Here is a 16,481-nt window from a genome sequence, read left to right as displayed (position 1 = left end):
TGTTCAGCTAGGTCAGAAATTAATTGTAATTACTGAAAGCTAACCTGAGTCGTGTGTAAATACTAGAAGGGCAGGCTTACTTACACCAATAATACAGATCCAACCCACCCGCCCCCGCCCCCAAACCTGCCCTTTGGGCAGAGGCATTCAGATCACGCCAACCGGCCGATCGTTTTGTAAACGTTTTCACATTTTAATAAAGGTACAAAATTGACACCAGCACATAATTCGAAACAGCACCTTTTACGCATTGTTCATCCAAAGATGTCAGGGGAAGCCTATGTATCAAACACAGGAACAATCTCCCCAACAGGTACAAAAAAAATAAAATACACGAAAAGGTATGTGACCACGTTCGTCACCCTTCACCGGGAAGTTTCTTTCTCAAATGTTCGGCACAGCACCTGTAGATTTAATGTTCTTTTGGACCATTCTGTAGGAAAAGAACAGAAGCCGTTTTAAACAATGGAACCTCCCGTTTTCTCGCAAAAAGGAAAGTACTGGTAGCCCACTTCGATTCGTAATAATAATAATAATAATAATAATAATTTATTAGATTTGTATGCCGCCCCTCTCCAAAGACTGTGGACAAGAAATGCAGATAGTCCTTGACTTACAACCACAATTTAATTAATTGTTTGTTTGTTTATTTATTTATTTATTGGACTTGTAAGCTACCCCTCTCGGGGCGGTTTACAACACATCAATAAAAACAATATACAATAACTTATCTGATCCAATTAATATAACTAACTAATCTAAAAAAACAATTCTAAAAAAGGCTAAAACATTAAAAATCATTCTTTCAGATTTAAACCACAGACATACATAGAAACATAGAATATTGACGGCAGAAAAAGACCTCCTGGTCCATCTAGTCTGCCCTTATACTATCAGGAAAGACTTCATGAACTCAATCTGTATAGTCTGGAGGACAGAAGGAAAAGGGGGGACATGATCGAAACATTTAAATATGTTAAAGGGTTAAATAAGGTCCAGGAGGGAAGTGTTTTTAATAGGAAAGTGAACACAAGAACAAAGGGACACAATCTGAAGTTAGTTGGGGGGAAAGATCAAAAGCAACGTGAGAAAATATTATTTTACTGAAAGAGTGGAAGATCCTTGGAACAAACTTCCAGCAGACGTGGTTGGTAAATCCACAGTAACTGAATTTAAACATGCCTGGAATAAACATAGATCCATCCTAAGATAAAATACAGAAAATAGTATAAGGGCAGACTAGATGGACCATGAGGTCTTTTTCTGACGTCAGACTTCTATGTTTCTATGATAGCACGTGGGCACGTTCTCCATCACTGGGCTAGGATCTAGTGAACCCAAGCCTGGCGGCACAAATAGCTTTTCAGATTCTTGCAGAAGGTGAGGAGGGTGGGGGCAGTATGAATCTCCAGGGGGAGCTGATTCCAGACGGCCGGGGCCCCCACAGAGAAGGCTCTTCCCTTAGGCCCCGCCAGACGACACTGTCTGGTCGATGGGACTTGGAGAAGGCCGACTCTGTGGGATCTAACCGGACTCTGGGTTGAGCCCAAAGTGACTTTTTTGCCCTTTTTACCACCTTTTTTCCCTGTGGCTATTAAAATCAGTAATCCGGTTGATTAAGGAAATCTGGCCTCCCCGTTAATTTTGCTTGTCTCGAACAAGGGGATCACGTGACCCCTGGCGTCCTGCGACCGTCATAAATACAAGTCTGTTACCCAGCACCTGAATTCTGGTCATGTGACCAGAGGGATGCTGCTATGCTATGCTATATTCTATTTATTGTTCTTCTTATTGCTATCCCATCCTATCTCCTTACTATGGTTAGAATTACCTGTTCTGTCAAAGCTTCTGTCATTTCAATAACTGCTGCATTGCAAGCTGTTCTTCTTCGGATAGAGAAGAGATCTAGAAGAGAAAAGCGTTGATTTCACTGATTCATTTATATCCTACGATTATAACTTTTATAAACAACTCAAGGCAGCAAACATAAATGATTTATTTATTTATTATTTATTTATCTCCATAGACTCGGGGCGGCTAACAACAATAATAAAACAACATGTAACAAATCTAATATTTAAAATAACTTTAAAAACCCTTATTTAAAAAACCAAACATACACACAAGCATACCATGCATAAATTGTATAGGCCTAGGGGGAAGGGAATATCTCACTTCCCCCATGCCTGACGACAAATGTGGGTTTTAAGGAGCTTACAAAAGGCGAGAAGGGTGGGGGCAATTCTGATCTCTGGGGGGAGTTGGTTCCAGAGGGTCGGGGCCGCCACAGAGAAGGCTCTTCCCCTGGGTCCCGCCAAACCCTACATAATACCCCTCCTACATCCTATCTTCCCCACGTAAGATTGCTTGGCGTGTGTGAGGGAGAGAGGGGGGGGGACTGGCCAAAAGTCACCCAACTGGCTTTCAGGCCTAAGGCGGGACTAGAACTCACAATCTCCTGGTCATCGGCCCAAAGTCACCCAACTGGCTAAGGCAGGACTAGAACTCACAAACTCCTGGTCATTGGCCCACAGTCACCCAGCCAGCTTTCTTGCCTAATCTATTGGCTCATTTCAATGAAACTTTGCAACAAACTGATACGAAGCTTTTAATTCCCAATGCACATTTTTATAATTTTCATATTTATTTATTTTCATATCTATCTATCTATCTATCTATCTATCTATCTATCTATCTATCTATCTATCTATCTATCTATCTATCTATCTATTGGATTTGTATGCCGCCCCTCTCCGTAGACTCGGGGCGACTAACAACAAATAAAAACAGCATATAGAAATCCAATATTAAAACAGTTAAACCCCTTATTATAAAACCAAACATACATACAGACATAAATTGTATAGGCCTAGGGGGAAGGGATGTTTTTAAATGCTTCGACGGCCATTTGGTAGAAAAGCAAGATGTACAAGTTAGGAAATGGGCAAAACTTTAAAGGAAATGATAATAGAACCGCCAATGTTCGGCGCAAATACATTGCTTCTGACTCTCCACGCTTGATTTTAAACCGTAAAATAGAGTTCAAATTAAAATACAATTACTGTGTCCACACAATAAGATAATTAAAACATGACAATGAAATCATAAATTGTTAGTAAGCTGCAACCGCTAAGCCAAACAAACCAGTTATGTCTTAAGAATAATGTGTTTCCTTGTCACATTTGATTTGACTGAGCTTGTTGTATGAACACAGCAGTTAACTATAAACTATTGCCTTTAGGCTAATTGGCTGAGCAGATTACTCAAAGGCCTGCTCAGAGGCAATTTTGGAGTTAGTAGAATCCCTTGTAGTATGTAATAAAGAATTGCCCTCTTGTCATGGAGGTCTTATTTGAGATGTTGGGTCTTTGGTGTGCTCTCAACATGGTTGTTTTCCTACAGACATTTCATGAGCCAACTATGTAGCATTATCAGTGGTAGAAAAGAATGGGATTTGAATAGTGGAGGTGGAGGAGAAGGACTATGGGGCAGGGATAGGCAAAGTTGGCTCTTCTATGACATGTGGACTTCAACTCCCAGAATTCCTGAGCTAGCGTGATTGGCTTAGGAATTCTATGAGTTGAATTCCATGTCGGAGAACAGCGAACTTTGCCTACCCCTGCTCTGGGGTATTGGCTATCCCTGCCAGCTTAGTGTCATCTGCAAATTTGATTACAGTGTTCCCTCGATTTTCGCGGGTTCGAACTTCGCGCAACGGTTTGTCAAAAATATTAATTAAAAAATACTTCGCGTTTCCCCCCCCTATACCACGGTTTTCCCGCCCGATGACGTCCTTTGTCATTGCCAAACTTTCGTCTGCCTTTAAAAAACATTTTTTTAAATAAACTTTAATAAATAAACATGGTGAGTAATAATCTAAATGGTTGCTAAGGAAATGGGAAATTGTAATTTAGGCGTTTAAAGTGTTAAGGGAAGGCTTGGGATACTGTTCATAGCCAAAAATAGTGTATTTACGTCCGCATCTCTACTTCGCGGAAATTCGACTTTTGCGGGCGGTCTTAGAACGCATCCCTCGCGAAAATCGAGGGAACACTGTATTCCCTCATCAAGGTCATTGATGAATATGTTGAAGAGCACTGGACCCAGGACTGAACCCTGAAGTGCCCCACTGCCTACCTCCTTCCATGTGGATTTGGATCCGTTGAGGACTACTCGTTGGGTGTGGTTAGTCAGCCAACTGTTAATCCATCTACATGTGTTGTAGTCTATCCCACTTTTCCCCAATTTGAAGATGATGAACAATGCTGGCCAGAGGCACGCTGTTCCCTAGAAAGTTTTTCCTGTTGCTCACCCATTATATTCAAATGGAACCTGGAACGGTCACCGCTATTCTAAAGAAAGAGAAGCTAAAATTGTGACCAAAGCAGTTACCTCTACGCCACTGTGCTGATGTATGTCCTGGACCAACTTCACTGTTTTAGCCAAAGTGGCCCGGATAGCACGTGTGCACTCTCGTCGCTCCGCGGCAATTTCCTCCAGGTGTTCGTGCAAGGTTTTGTAACGCGATTTCACTACCGACAGCTGCTGTATCAGGGCCAGGGGACTTTCCTGTTTCCAAAGCAAGGAAGAAAAAGGGAAACGCCAAGAGCATCAAGCACACCATTAACAAGGCTGCATATTGATCCTAGCTATGACCTTATGTCTATGGAGACGTATCAGGAAAGGCTTCATGAACTCAATCTGTATAGTCTGGAGGACAGAAGGAAAAGGGGGGACATGATCAAAACATTTAAATATGTTAAAGGGTTAAATAAGGTCCAGGAGAGAAGAGTTTTAAATAGGAAAGTGAACACAAGAACAAGGGGACACAATCTGAAGTTAGCTGGGGGAAAGATCAGAAGCAACGTGAGAAAATATTATTTTACTGAAAGAGTAGTAGATCCTTGGAACAAACTTCCAGCAGACGTGGTTGGTAAATCCACAGTAACTGAATTTAAACATGCCTGGCATAAACATAGATCCATTGTAAGATAAAATACAGAAAATAGTATAAGGGCAGACTAGATGGACCATGACTTTCTGGTTTTTCTCTAAAAAAAGTTTTGTCTCTCAACCAGGCACTCTAATGCTTTTCTAATAATATTCAACATAATTGGGATTAGTTCTGATTTCCAGTTTTGCACGTATATAATTCCGGCCGCTGTTGTGATATGTAAAATTATGTATCCATCATCTATCATCATCTTTTCTCTAAAGATACCTAATAAGAAAAGTTCTGGCTTTAAGGGAATCGTTTGAGATGTAATTTGCTCAACAACAACAACAGAGTTGGAAGGGACCTTGGAGGTCTTCTAGTCCAACTCCCTGCTCAGGGGGTTGGACTACACTACTTCAGACCGTGATGGTTATCCAACATCTTAAAAACTTCCAGTGTTGGAGCATTCACAACTTCTGGAGGCAAGCTGTTCCACTGATCAATTGTTCTAACTGTCAGAAATTTTCTCCTTAGTTCTAAGTTGTTTCTCTCCTTGATGAGTTTCTACCCATTGCTTCTTACTTATTAGATGTGTATGCTGCCCCTCTCCGCAGACTCTACTTGTTCTACCCTCAGGTGCTTTGGAGAATAGTGTAACTCCTTCTTCTTTGTGGCAACCTCTGAGATATTGGAAGACTGCTGTCATGTCTCCCCTGGTCCTTCTTTTCATTAAACGAGCCATGCCCAGTTCCTGCAACCATTCTTCCCCAGAAAGTCCAGCTGCTTCTCGAAAATAGAATGCACTTTCAGGACATCAAGAATGTGAATGAACAGATGGAAAACAGTACAAGTGGCTTCTTCACAACCATTTAAGTCAATTTCTGCAAAACTGACACCAAACAGCATCCAAGGAGGAACTCGTTTTTTCCAGCTCATTCTATGCTGTTGTCAATCAATTTCACTGGATAATTTAAGCTCTAATATCAAAACTAGGGATGCAGAACCTGGACTCTATTCTGAGTATAGAGTGCAGAAAGCTTGTTAGGATCCAAATATATATTTTTTGCAAACCTCGGCTATGTTGGTTGGATCAAGAAAAAAAAAAGTTGCCTGCTCCCATCTCCAAAATGTTAATCAATAGCTTCCACGTTAATAAGTACCGTATTTTTCGAAGTATAAGATGCACCTTAGTTTTGGGGGAGGAAAATAAGAAAAAAGCTGATTGACCGGTGGATCAGCTCCCCAGAATACTCCCAATCAGCTGTTCAGAATCAGAATTCTTAGCAACACATTCATTGCTTTTTTTCCCTGCCTCTGAAACCTCCATTTTCACCCTCTTTTTTGGGTGAAAATTCTGTGTCTTATACTCCAAAAAATAACGTACAGTGGTACCTCGGTTCTCGACCACAATTTGTTCCAGAAGTGTGGTCGAGAACCGATTTGGTCGAGTACCGAATTAATTTAGGAAATAATGGAAATGGATTTAATTGGTTCCCAGCCCCTGTTGACTCACTGGGAACCAATTAAATCTATTTTCTTTATTTCCCATGGGATAAAAAATCTGAGGAGCTCTGTAAGCGCTCCAAGCTGCAGGAAGGGTGGGGGCGGCTGCAATCCCGACAGCTTCAGGGGGCTCCTTTCCTCAGTGCTTTGTCTTGTTACCAGTAGGCAGCTTCACCAACTTTCTCCTTCCCGGCGGCGGCAATGGCTGCGGCTTCCCTTCGAGTAGCAACCGCGCCGGGAACGTCACTTAATGAAGGGAAGCTGCTGGAGCGGCAGCAACTGCTGAGATGGCTCCAGCGGCTTCCTTTCATCATGTGACGTTCCTGGCGCTGTTGCTCCTCAAAGGGAAGCCGCCGCCGTTGCCGCCACCGGGAAGGAGAAAGTTGGTGCAGCTGCCTACAGGTACTGTAACAAGACGAAGCACTGAGGAAAGGAGCCCCCCGAAGTTGCCGGGATTGCAGCCACCCCCACCCTTCCTGCAGCTTGGAGCGCTTATAGAGCTCCTCAGCCCCCCGAAGCTGCCAGGATTGCAGCCGCCCCCGGCGGTAACATTTCGGATAATGAACAAAATTTTCTGTGGCTGTTCGGTATCCGAATTTTTGTTTGGATACCGAAGGAAATTTTTGCTGAAAATTTTGTTCGGTATCCGAAATGTACGACAACCAAAGCATTTGAGAACCGAGGTACCACTGTACTTCTATAAAGTTTAGTTGGCCTCTGGAAAATTATTAGGTTTTGGGGGGTATAATCTTAAAAGCAGTGACCGAACAAGTTTTCTGCGAGTGAAGATACCCAAGTTAAGACAAACCTTAAATTTGTATGCCTATGTAGGACATAATCGTGAACTCACAAAATTGTCCGCTTTAAGATACAAGCAAAATTAGAATGGCTATATGTGGTCCTTGGTACTGTATGGGCTTGGTTGTTTCCCTACAGACATTTCACTACCAAACTAGGTAACATCATAAATACTAGAATGGAGATAGAGAGCCATCGTGGGGCTTCCAAGATTTGCCCACGTTTCTACAATACTCCGTGGCCTGCATTGGCTGCCGATCAGTTTCCGGTCACAATTCAAAGTGTTGGTCATGACCTTTAAAGCCCTACATGGCATGGGACCAGATTATCTCCGGAACCACCTGCTACCGCACGAATCCAGCGACCGATAAGGTCCCACAGAGTTGCCCTTCTCCGGGTCCCGTCGACAAAACAATGTCGTTTGGCAGGCCCCAGGGGAAGAACCTTCTCTGTGGCGGCCCCGGCCCTCTGGAACCAACTCCCCCTGGAGATTAGAACTGCCCCCACCCTCCCTGTCTTTCGTAAACTACTCAAGACTCATTTATACCGCCAGGCATGGGGGAGTTGAGATAGCTCTTCCCCCTAGGCCATTACAATTTATGCATGGTATGTTTGTGTGTATGTTTGGTTTTATAATAGGGGTTTTTAGTTGTTTTTTATTATTGGATTGTACATGTTGTGTTTATTATTGTTGTTAGCCGCCGCGAGTCTGCCGAGAGGGGCGGCATATAAATCCAATAAATTATTATTAATAATTATTATTATTATTGCTCTCTGTTTAACTGCCAAAAAGAAAACAACACTCCCAGTAACCTGGATGATGCTACCTAGTTTGGTTAATGAAACATCTAAAAGGAAACATGAGGCTCAGCCGGCACGAAGGACTCCACCGTTCAATCCTGAGCTACAAATATTCCATTGATTATAATGGCTACAATAGCATCATTCAAGTCATAGGTTTGTTCTGGCTTGATCAGGTCGATCTGAAAAACGGTGGGGTTTATAAACATGCTGTGATGACTCAGTAAAATACGGTCAGGCTAAAGAACCTCAATGGATGTCAGCAATGTTTTCAGGCATAAGCCTAAGGACAGTACCTCTTCGGTGAGTCCGTTCGGGAGCCGTCTCATCATTTCAAACTCCAACGTTTTCTGGATGTAATCCAGATCAGATTCAGCTTTCTGGAACTAAAACATGAAAAAACAATCACACCCCATTAATACGATGTAGAAAGCGAGAAGGCCTCCGTCAAATGCCTTTCGGTTACCAATTGAGGGAAGGAAGATGGGAAGATCACCTTGTAGAGGAGATAGATAGCATAACAAACAAACAAACAAATACATACATACATAAACAGGGAGGGAGGGGGAAAGAAAAAAGAGAAGGGGAGGGAAGGAAGGAAGGGAGAGAGAGGGAGGGAGGAAGGGAAAGAAAGAAAAGGGAGGGAGGGAGTGAAGTATGAAAGAAAGGGGAAAAGGAAGGAAAAGAAGAAAAGAGAGAGAATGAGGAAGGGAGAGAAAGAAAGAAAAAGAAAGAAAAGGGAGGGAAGGAAAAATGAAAGAAAAAAGAGAGGAAAGGAAAAATGAAAGAAAGGAAGAAAAAGGAAGAAAAGAAAGAAAGAATGAGGGAGAGAAAGAAAGATAAAGAAAAGGGGGGAGGGAAAGAGGGGAAAAGAGAAAGAGAGAGAGAGAGAAAGAAAGAAAGAAAGAAAGAAAAAAAACAGTGAATTGTAACCATATATTTCCACATTAATGGCACCTCTTAAGGAGAATACAGGCAGTCCTCGACTTACAACCGTTCGTTTAGTGACCAAATAAATAAAGAAATAAAGTTACAATGGCACTGAAAGCAAGAGAGACATACAACCAACCGGTCCTCGCACTTTGAATTGCTGCAGTCTTTAAGTTAGTCACACGGTTGTTAAGCAGATCAGGCTTCCCCCTATGGACTTTGCTTGTCAGAAAATGGCAAAAGGGCATCGTCGTATGATCGCCGGGACAGGGCAACCATCATAAATAGGAACCAATTGCCAATCACCCCAATTTTGATCGCCTGAACACTGAGGATGCTGCAATGGTCGTTAAGTGTGAAAAATGGCCACGAATTCAGCCAGTCCTTCTTCCAACCCCCCACCTCACTGGGTTGACGTTGTGTGGATAATAAGAGATGAAAGAGTGTTAAGTATCTTCATTGCCTTGAGTGATTATTATGTTTTTAAAAAAACACAATAAAGGTAGGATAAAAACACAGCCAATAAATAAGTCAAGTAAATAAGTTGTTCTGTGAACGAATTACAGGAATCCTCAATTGGACCCAACTAACCAACTGTGAAACCAAGGAGAAACCTTTGGACCTCCACAACAGGCAGTTTCAGGCAACTTCTTTCTCCCAGCTGCCCTTCAGCAAAAAGTGAGGGGCATTCTTTGCCAAGTGGGGAAGGTTTGGTAGGGAAGGTTTGCCTATTTGAGATGACTCTAAAGTGTGCAATAGGGTTGATATTCCTGGAGGGGTCTGTAATATGGTAAATGATTTAGCTTTACTAGATAAATGATCAAAGCAATGGAAACTGCAGTTTAATGTTTCCAAATGTAAAATAATGCACTTGGGGAAAAGGAATACTCAATCGGAGTATTGCATTGGCAGTTCTGTGTTAGCAAAAACTTCAGAAGAGAAGGATTTAGGGGTAGTGATTTCTGACAGTCTCAAAATGGGTGAACAGTGCAGTCAGGCAGAAGGGAAAGCAAGTAGGATGCTTGGCTGCATAGCTAGAGGTATAACAAGCAGGAAGAGGGAGATTGTGATCCCGCTGTATAGAGCGCTGGTGAGACCACATTTGGAATACTGTGTCCAGTTCTGGAGACATCATCTACAAAAAGATATTGACAAAATTGAACAGGTCCAAAGATGGGCTACAAGAATGGTGGAAGGTCTTAAGCATAAAACGTATCAGGAAAGACTTAATGAACTCAATCTGTATAGTCTGGAGGACAGAAGGAAAAGGGGGGACATGATTGAAACATTTAAATATGTTAAAGGGTTAAATAAGGTCCAGGAGGGAAGTATTTTTAATAGGAAAGTGAACACAAGGACAAGGGGACACAATCTGAAGTTAGTTGGGGGAAAGATCAAAAGCAACGTGAGAAAATATTATTTTACTGAAAGAGTAGTAGATGCTTGGAACAAACTTCCAGCAGACGTGGTATATAAATCCACAGGAACTGAATTTAAACATGCCTGGGATAAACATATATCCATCCTAAGATAAAATAGAGAAAATAGTATAAGGGCAGACTAGATGGACCAGGAGGTCTTTTTCTGCCGTCAACTTCTATGTTTCTAAGTGGACCGGGTGTCCACTTGACTATTTTTTGCAGCCTTATTTGAAAAGAAACCATCACAAAAACAATACACAGTGGTAGCTCTTACGAATGTCTCTACTAACGAACTTTTTGAGATACAAATCCGGTGTTTAAGATTTTTTTGCCTCTTCTTCCGAACTATTTTCACCTTACGTTCGAACCTGAGCTGACGCCGCTGGGATGACCCGCCTCCGGACTTCCTTTGCCAGCCGAAGCGCTGGGATTCCCCTGAGCCTCCCCTTGCTGGGAAACCCTACCTCCGGACTTCCGTTGCCAGCCAAAGCGCCCATTCTTGCGTTGCTGGGGTTCCCCTGAGGCTCCCCTCGCTGAAATTCCCTCCATTTTTGCCGGCACTGCTTTGAATCCCAGCGAGGGGAGGCCCAGGGAAATCCCAGCAACGCAAGAACGAGCGCTTCAGCAGGCAACGGAAGTCGGGAGGCGGGGATTCCCAGCGGTGCAAGACAAAAGGAGTGACATTTGGGATGGGGTTGCACGCATTATTTGCTTTTACATTGATTCCTATGGGGAAAATTGCTTCTTCTTACGAACTTTTCTACTTACGAACCTGGTCACAGAACGAATTAAGTTCTTAAGTAGAGGTACCACTGTATATGAGGAAAAAAAGTGCTTTTTATAATGAAATAAAAATGAAGATGATTGACGGCTCTGTTTCATCACTTTCAATCATCTTCATTAGAAAGGGCAAGCTTTTTTCTATCGCTCTGTTTTCTCACCTTCAATCACTTTTTTCCTATCATATATGTTGTTTTTGTGATGGTTTTTCAAATAAGGCTTCGATTTCACCTGGTCCACTTGACAAAGATTGACCTTGTTAGTAATTCAAGCTCTCAATGTAGAAGTTAAAAGAAACAGTTTTTAATCAAAAGCAAACCCACAAAATGCATATTAGCTTTCTGGTTCAACACCAAAGTAACTATGCAAAGAAAAGGCTTAAAACAATAAAAACATTCTAAACAAATGGGCACCTAATGCGTTATTTATTTATCTATCTATCTATCTATCTATCTATCAATCATCTACAGTATCTGTCTGTCTGTCTGTCTGTCTATCTATCTATAGTATCTATTTAATTTGACTCAGGTCATCATGTGTGTGCAGTGAGAAATTAAAAACAACAAACTGAGGACAGCAAACACATATGTGGATTAGTAGAATTAGTAGGATATGAGACCAAGGTACATTACTTTATAATATGTAAATAGATATATTGCTCTTAAGTTAAAATGTTATATAGAAAATATGCCCTCGTCTTGGTGGAGGGGTATGAATGTTGTTTGTCGGTGGGCACTTTGAGCACTGAGCACAGTGTTACTTGTTGTGTGAATGTTCTATTATTACTATAAAAATCAATTTAAAAATTCTATTTAAAAAAAAGTGAAGACCGCAAATGATACTTAAATACAGTAATCACAGGTGAGAGGGATTTTTGCTGGGACAGCAAGGGAACAAAGAAATGGCAACCATTTAAACAAACATTAACTCTTTTTCCCAAAGTCCAGACATACAGAGACAGGGTGGCGCAGCAGGTAGAGTGCTGTACTGCAAGCCACTGAAGCTGACTGTAGATCTGAAGGTCAGCGGTTCAAATCTCATCACCGGCTCAAGGTTGACTCAGCCTTCCATCCTTCCGAGGTCGGTAAAATGAGGACCCGGATTGTGGGGGCAATAGCCTAGCTCTGTTAAAAAGTGCTATTGCTAACATGTTGTAAGCTGCCCTGAGTCTAAGGAGAAGGGCGGCATAATGAATGAATGAATGAATGAATGAATGAATGAATGAATGAATGAATGAATAAATAAATAAATAAATAAATAAATAAATAAATAGGCGACTGTTTCAACAAAACGGACCGATCAACCAGGACTTTTCTTTTTATTCTTTCACCGGTTAAAGCTGACTTCTTGATCCACAAGTTGCTATCTTTTGGGAGCCCCAATTGCTCCGTATCCAACTACGGAGGGTTGGAGGGACGTGGATTGCGACTGCTGGGCTGCTGTTGCAGGGCCTGCTTGCAAGTGCTTTGACAATACTATTGCACTGCTAGCTGGCAAGTAACAGTAGTGCAATAAAGTCAGAGCTCCTGTCGGCAGGAACAACAGAATAACAGTGTCAGAAGAGACGCTGGAGGTCCAGCAGGAGACCTTGCTGTGGTCTGGATAAATGATTGTCCGGTCTTTCCTTAAAAACCCCCAGGATAGGGTCGTTGGTTCTCTTTGAGCTTGCTTCTTTTCCCTTACAGACGTTTCATAACCCGACTAGGTAACACATCAGTGCTAGAAGGGAGTGGGATTTGAATAGTGGTGGTAGAGGAGGAGGAGGACAAGGACTATGGGGTCCTTGGTGCTGTCTAAGCTTGGTTGATCTCTTGCAGACGTTTCGTGACCCAATTATTCAAGCGATCTGGCAAATAAGAGAGTTATTGTGAGCTGCGGTGGCGCAGTGGTCGGAGTGCAGTACTGCAGGCTATGTCTGCTAACTGCCAGCTGCCTGCAGCTTGGTAGTTTCGAATCTCACCAGGCTCAAGGTTGACTCAGCTTTCCATCCTTCCGAGGTGGGTCAAATGAGGACCCATATTGTGGGGAGCAAGAGGTTGACTTTGTAAAATGATTAGAGAGGGCTATAAACAGGGCTGGGCTACTGCCTGGATGGGGGGGGGGGGGATAGGGTAGCGAAAATGGAGCTCCACCCGAGAGCACCCAATTTGCACTGAAAGGTGTTGAAAGAAAATGCATAAGTCATACCCACAGTGTGGTAGTAAAAATTTTGGTAGCCCTTCACTGGCTGCAAAGCATTTTGAAGCAGTATATAAGTCTAAGTATTATTGCCATTTTCCTTCCTTCCTTCAGCAAAATAAGGACCCAGATTATTGGGGTGGGTGACTCTGCAAACTGCTTAGAGGGCTGCAAAGCATTTCGAAGCGGTATGTAAGTCTAAATGCTCCTTCCTTCCTCCCCTCCATTTCTTCTTTCTCGCCCTTCCTTTTCTCCTTCCTCCCTCCCTCCCTCCGAAGTGGCTCAGTGGTTAGAGTGCAGCCCAGTAGGCTCCTTCAGGTAACTGGTAGCTGTAGTTCAGAAGTTCAAATCTCATCACGGGCTCCAGGTTGACTCATCCTTCCATCCTTCCCAGGTGGGTCAAATGAGGAGCCAGATTGTTGAGGTTTGTAAGAAGCTGATTCTTTAAACTGCTTAGAGAGGGCTGTAAAGCACTGTGAAGCACTATATAAATTTAAATGCTATTGCTATTCCTTCCTTCCTTCTCTCTCCTTCCTCCCTCCCTCTCTGGAAGCCCAGGGGTTAGAATTCAGTATTGCAGGCTATTTCTGCCCACAGCCAGGAGTTCAATCCTGACCATGTTCAGCCTCCCATCCTTCTGAGATGTGTCAAATGAGGACCCAAAATTGTTGGGGTTTGACTCTGTGAAACCCCTTAGAGAGGGATGCAAAGCACTGTGGAGTGGTATATAAGTCTAAGTACTATTGCTGTTGGCAAAAATAGGACATAAACACAGTCCTCTTTGGACCTGGATGTCCGGCACAGGGGATAGACACACGGACAGAATGAAAAGAATGCAGGGAGAATTGCATTCGTGCAGGTCGGGCTTCCCTTTGGCCTCTCGAGAGGAACCGCTGCCTTAAAAATCAGGGAAATTGGTTTTTCGTTTTTTAGACAAAGTATTTTGCAAAAGAAAGCCGCTCTTTTTCTTATAGCCAAAGGACACATGGATCCGCAGGCAGAAACTTCGGTGGACTTGTACCGTGGGCCAAAGCACGCTCGTGTTTTCATGCTTCCGTGGCAAAACTCAAAAAAATAAATTAAAAGATGGAAACTTCCATTGCTGTTTTAAGCCATCGTGCAGCAGCCTCCCAAATCTTTACGATAACAGGATTTCCCTTGATGTTGTGTTTTTTAGTTGACTGAGCATTACCGGCCAATGCCCTTTTAACATTGCACTGCTTTTTGTGCATGTTCACTAGTAGTACAACATAAAAAGGGCAGTGGACAGACACCTCTCACCATCCAGAAAACAGAAACATAGAATAACAAAATGACAAAAAGTTGGAAGGGACCCGGGAGGTCTTCTAGTCCAACCCCCGGCTGAGGCTGGAAATCCTACACCACTGCTGTCCAGTCTCTTCTTAAAAACCTTCAATGTTGGAGCAACCACAACTTCTGGTGGCAAGCTGTTCCACTGGTGAATCGTCCTCACTGTTAGGAAGTTTCTCCTTAATTCCAGGTGGCTTCTCTCCTTGATTAGTTTCCATCTGTTGCTTCTATTCTGGCATCTTGGAACATATTTTTACAATCTGACCAATCAGGTGTTTACAGTGGGGGCGTCTCTCTGACCTTCCTGCCAATCAGCTCAAAGCTCTGTTGGGAGAATTGGCGCTAGACTTATGGTTGGGGGTCACCACAACACGAGGAACTGTATTAAGGGGTCGCGGCCTTAGAAGGGTTGAGAACCACTGACTTATAGGTACAGTGATCCCTCATTTTTTGCAGGGGATGCGTTCCAAGACCACCCGTGAAAAACAAATTTCCGTGAAGTAGAGGAAAGATTTTTTTAAAATGTATTTAACGAGTATTTGGACTTTTAAAACCCACGCTTTGCATTAAACAGACATTCTATAACGTTTCTCAGCTGGAACTACATGGGATATCCTACCAGTTTCTTTTATAGAGTACAGTAGTACAGTACTGCAAAAGAATTTTATGGATTTTTAATGATTTAAAATTTTCAATGGATTTAATGGATTTAAGCCCCCTTTGGAAACCTGTGAAGTGGCGAATCCGCAAAAGATGAACCGTGAAGTAGTGAGGGGTTACTGTAGTCCTCGATTTACAACCATTTGGTTAGCTTTGGTTAGTTCAAAGTTACAAGGGCCCCTGAATAAAGCGACATAACCATTTTACCCAGTTTAATGCCCTATGCAGCATCTCCATGATCAACATTGAAATGCTTGGCAACACTTATGAACATCGCTGCGTCCCAGGGGTCTTGCGATCCCCTTTTGCGACCTTCTGACAAGCAAATTCCACGGGGGCAGCCAGACCCACCTAACAGCCGTGGTTACTAACTTCTCAGATGCAGTGATTCATTTAAGAACTGTGGAAGGGCAGCATAAAAATCGAATAAGTATATTATTATTATTATTATTAATAATAATAATAATTACGTCCAGTTCAAGGGGTTTTCTTTTCCCAACATTTTTTCCTTTTATGAAACCAAACATTTTTTTCCAGACTCTAAAGGGCTAGCATGCAAGCCACGCCTACACGCAATATTGGCCTCGCCCCCGAGGGAAAGGAGCTGGGGAGGAAGAAATGGACACGCCCAAGAAGCCACGCCCCCAACCGACCACGCCCCCTCGAGCTAGACGGCAGAAAGAAATGCAGCGAGCCCACAAAAAGCCCCCCCCCCTTTTCGGACCGAATAATGGGCGCGTCCAGATCTATTCTAGGGCTTCCCTCCCTCCTTTCCAGGCATGAGGAATGGTTGAATCCGGCGGGGAGGGGGGAGGGGGGGAGGATTTCTTACATTCCTTCCCTCCTCCGCGGCTTTTCCGCCCCTTTTGTTCCTTCCGTTCGTTTAAGCCGCTCTTCGGGAAGCCGCTCGGGTTCTCAAGGGAACGGCGGCTCCGTTCTGCGAGGTGGCGGCCCGGCCAGCGCTCCCGAGACTTACCGTGGTCTCGAGCGTAGTAACCGCCGTCTCCATGTTGAATAGTTGACATTCCTCAGGCGCTGGCATTCTCCCCGCCCCTGGCGGGACCGCCCCCCTTTTTTTGCTGAGAGGAAGAGACGGCGCTCCCTATTGGTCGGTTGTCATTCCATCCTCTTCCCTATTGGCTTCTCCCGGGGGCCGTCCTCAC

The 16,481-nt window shown here is 43.2% G+C and overlaps 1 protein-coding gene across 1 annotated transcript; it reads right to left on the bottom strand.

The window, feature by feature from the left end:
* Window positions 1-169: 169 nt before the first annotated feature.
* SKA2 (spindle and kinetochore associated complex subunit 2) lies at window positions 170-16,408 on the bottom strand. Its single transcript, XM_070735384.1, has 5 exons — window positions 16,295-16,408; window positions 8,335-8,424; window positions 4,393-4,569; window positions 1,832-1,905; window positions 170-433 (listed from the first exon to the last, which is right to left on the bottom strand). Exons 1-4 carry the CDS (start codon window positions 16,358-16,360, stop codon window positions 1,852-1,854), a joined length of 387 nt encoding a protein of 128 aa, XP_070591485.1. The 5' UTR covers window positions 16,361-16,408; the 3' UTR covers window positions 170-433; window positions 1,832-1,851.
* Between the last annotated feature and the right edge of the window lie 73 nt (window positions 16,409-16,481).

This window comes from Erythrolamprus reginae, chromosome 1, assembly GCF_031021105.1.
Source record: "Erythrolamprus reginae isolate rEryReg1 chromosome 1, rEryReg1.hap1, whole genome shotgun sequence".
Classification (NCBI taxonomy): Eukaryota; Metazoa; Chordata; class Lepidosauria; order Squamata; family Dipsadidae; genus Erythrolamprus; species Erythrolamprus reginae.
Note: the sequence above shows the minus strand (reverse complement) of the source record. Positions and strands in the feature narration are given on the sequence as shown.